The 3687-nt window shown below is 55.5% G+C and overlaps 1 protein-coding gene across 9 annotated transcripts in view; it reads right to left on the bottom strand.

The window, feature by feature from the left end:
- Positions 1 to 1418: 1418 nt before the first annotated feature.
- The window catches only part of CRYBG2 (crystallin beta-gamma domain containing 2), a 34735-nt gene continuing 32466 nt past the window's right edge, over positions 1419 to 3687 (bottom strand). For all 9 annotated transcript variants that reach the window (XR_011432404.1, XR_002806233.2, XR_011432400.1 and 6 more), the window contains 3 exons: positions 3118 to 3276; positions 1718 to 1877; positions 1419 to 1618 (listed from right to left, as the gene is read on the bottom strand). Coding sequence is in view for 3 of the 9 variants with exons in the window: in XM_070250759.1 (XP_070106860.1) it covers positions 1530 to 1618; positions 1718 to 1877; positions 3118 to 3276 (408 nt within the window). In the remaining 6 variants the exon portion in view is untranslated. The remainder of the gene's footprint in view (positions 1619 to 1717; positions 1878 to 3117; positions 3277 to 3687) is intronic.

The following is a 3687-nucleotide window of genomic DNA, read 5'->3' as shown; positions in this document are numbered from 1 at the left end:
GTGGGGTTCTGTGTGTGGTCACTGGACATCACTGGGCCCCAAGAGCCAGGTTTGCAGCAGCACCAGAGTCTCCCATGCCCCTATCAGCAGGTCAGGTGGTACCAGGGAGCTCCTGCCCCAGCTTCCCTTCCTGAAGTCCAAATGCTGAGGCCCCTCCCCTTGGGATCACCTTGCAGGGACAAGGCCCAGAACCTGCCATCCTCACCATCTCCTTTATTTGCATTTGCTTCACCTGTCCCTGGGTGTTTGGGAATGATGGTCCCAGAGGATGCCCCTGCCCACTAGATCTTGAACATCCCAAGTTGCAGAGGCTCAGAGAGCCCCCTACCCTAGTACCTGGGTGTCTTCAGCATGACAGATTCAGAGAGAACACCGCCCCCAGCTTCCAGGGGTTCCCAGCCTCACAGTTGTACTCCTGTCCTCACATCTCCAACCACATGAGGCGGCTGAGAGGGATAACGAGGCAGCTGCCCACTTCCTCCCCACCCACCCATGGGTTGGGAAGGTGGGAAAGACAAACAGCTGCTCTAACCACTCCTACTGCCTCCTGGATTTGGGGTGGTGGCATTGGGAGCTGGAGAGAGGGAAGGGAGCCCCAGAGAAGCCCCCGAGGGCCTTGAACATCTCTGCCTCTTCCGGAGGACCCTGGCCAGGGGCTGAGAAGTGCCTGTTAGATTGAGGAACAGAGGAAGCTGCTCCCCTTCTTTGTTCTGCTCTGAGTCGGGTTAGGAACCTAGACCCTCTGTCCTGGCTTCTTTGACTGAGGCCAAACCTTTAGGCCTTAAGACCCGAGCTGGGAGAAGTTGAGAGGAGCCCTGGTTGGCAAGGCCCTTCGGGGCATGGCTCCCACTCACCTCTCCCGCCTGGCCCACTGCGCCCCCGTCACTCCGAACTTCCAAGTTCTCACCCCTGGGCTTGTCTGCCTCCCTAGAACACTTTTCCTGTGCCACCCTCTAGCCTGACTGACCCTTTCCCATCCTCCACACCTCAGCCGAGGGTCCCCTCCTCCAAGCAGCCTTCCCTGTGCCCCTAAATGGTTTAGGCTCCTCCTCTGTGCGTCCCTCCACTTCCATTCTTACCCTGTCACCAAGCACATCACCCTACCCATGGGAATCCTCCACTGGACTGTGAGTTCCCTGAGGGCAGGGACCAAGGGACTCGGTTCATGTTTGTGCCCCCACAGCCCAGTGCCAGACCTGGCCGGGAGCAGGCTCTTAGAACACCTCATTTGAGGGCACAGCATGAGAGACACTCCCTCACCAGTTAGTCTGGTCCCAGGGCTCCCTCTGGTGGCCAAGGGAGGCCTTACATCTGAGCCCCAGAACTGGAACTGGGAGGGAAGGGCCAGGCTGAGTGTTGGGGGAAGAAGGCAGGTGAATAAACCCTCACCCCCAGCCCCAAATATCAAGGTGCACAGAGACGAGGATACCTGGGAGTATATTAGAAAACAGCTTATGTTACAACAAAAAAACCTATAAAAATATGTCATCCCCGGGAAAGCCTCCAGGGCTGGGGGGAGGGGGGAGCGTTCAAAGCACATGGACAGTCCAGATCTGGGACGCCCTGTCCTTGGCCAGCTCCCACAGCACAGCGTGGTCCCGGTCATAGCCCCGGCCACCTGGGGGAGGGAATAAGAGATGGGGAGATAGTCAGAGAGAGCTGGGGACTCCACTGCCCTCACCCCCTCAGAAGACTTCCGCACACATCCCCACCTTACCCTTCACGTCTAGGATCCGCCCTTCGAACATCTGGCTGCAGATGTGGCCCGATTCATTGATGCTCCACGTCTGGCGGGGCAGGCGGCTCTCAGCCCACAGCACCACCTTGGAACCTGTACTGGGGGGTCCAATCACCTGCAGGCTCATGGTGGGGGCCACCTGAAGCCCCAGGAGGTCATCAGGCACTGTTTCTGTGGGACTCCGCCAAACCCAAGACACCTTTGAGCCACCCAGCTTTGAATCTTGGCTCTTATGGACTGTGACCCTGGGCAAATCTCTTAATCTTTCTGAGCTTTGGTTTCCTTGGGGATGGGAATCTCTGAGTACCGGCTGTTGTGAGGGTTCAATGTGAGAAATCATAAATGGGCTGGAAAAATATTAGCTCCTCCAGGAAGCCTGTCACGACTGACTCCCAAAGCACAGGCATTAGTATCAGAGATTACAAACTTATTGACTGTGTGCCTTTCAGCCAATTACTTAACTTCTCTGTGCCCTAGTTTCCTTACCTATAAACTGGGGAGTATAACAGGACCTGCTCCCTAACGCCCTCTGAGGACTGTACGAGGCATTCATGTGAAGGACTGAACACAGCACCTGGCACAGAGCCAAGGTTCCTCTCACTCCAAGTAAAAGACAAAACCCTTTCAATGGCCTACAAAGACTTACACCCCCATAACCTTTCTGACCTCATCTCCTGCTCCTACTTCCCTCACTCACTTCACTCCAGCCATTCAGGTGGCCTTGCTAGTCCTAGAAAATTCCAGGCTTGTTCCCACCTCAGGGCCTTTGCACTTGCTATTCCTCTGCCTGAATACTCTTCCCTCAGACATCTGCATGGTTGCCTCCCTCAAATGTCACCCTCTCAGGAAGAGCTCCCCTTGTCAGAGCTGCTGACACTCCTTATTCTCCTTCCATCATTTATTTTTTCTCTCTTGCACTTTTCCTCTTTGAAAGTACTAAGATATGTTACTCCTTGAAATTGTTTCTGTCTCTTCTCACTAGGATGTAAGCTTCAGGAGGGCAGGGGGGTATTTCTGTCTTCTCACTGCTGTATTCCCAGCACCTAGGGCAGGGCCCGGCACATCGCAGGTGCTGAAGACACATTTGTGGTGTGGATCTATTATTATTAGTAGGATCCAAGCTCTGTCACAAGATAACAGAGCTGGGAGGTCCCTTACAAGCATTTGGTTCAACATTCTTCTCTTGCACAGAGGGGACTGAGACCCAGAGAAGAGCCTCAATTGCCCAGGGGTGCACAGCCTGCATTCTCCACCTCCCTAGGGTCCTGGCATCTGTGTATATCTCTCTGTTTCTCCGGCCTAAGGGTGGGTCCTGTTCCTGACTAGGCCTATGAGAGCCTGGGGCCCTGGTGTCCCTGTCCCAGCCCCCAAACTGGTACCTGGTTCTTCAGCAGCCCATCCTCGTAGTACCAGATGGAGCTGCCTCCGGCTTGCGGCTCCGAGACCACCACACGGCCCGCCTTCATGTCCTCGACGTGGTCCGGCACTGCCAGGAATCCCCCCAGAGCTGCATTCCAGAGGCGGAAATATGCCCGGCGCTGGGGAGTGGGGGGAGCTGAGAGTCAGGGGTCCCTGGGGAGGAATGCTCCTGCCTGGGTCCCCAACGCACTCAACCCTAGGCCCTCCTTCCTGCCCCTAAACTTTCCTCGGCCCTGCTCCGTCACCCCTTCTTTCACGCACACACACCAAAGGCACATACGTAGCGCACACCCACACCCACATGGTTCCAGGTCTACAGAGATACTCACAGACATATGCAGAGGGACACGCCAGCAGATACACCCAAGGTCCACATGGTTGCACAGAAGTTTGCAGCAGACAAACACATGGATACACGCAGCCATGCAAACGCACACATACTAACTGATGCGCAGGTCCCCCCAGCCATCTCTGTGCCTGGGACTTATGTTTGCTAAGAGGATGGATGCATGTAGGAACACAGACATGCA

Source organism: Equus caballus, chromosome 2 (assembly GCF_041296265.1).
Source record: "Equus caballus isolate H_3958 breed thoroughbred chromosome 2, TB-T2T, whole genome shotgun sequence".
Lineage (NCBI taxonomy): Eukaryota > Metazoa > Chordata > Mammalia > Perissodactyla > Equidae > Equus > Equus caballus.
Note: the sequence above shows the minus strand (reverse complement) of the source record. Positions and strands in the feature narration are given on the sequence as shown.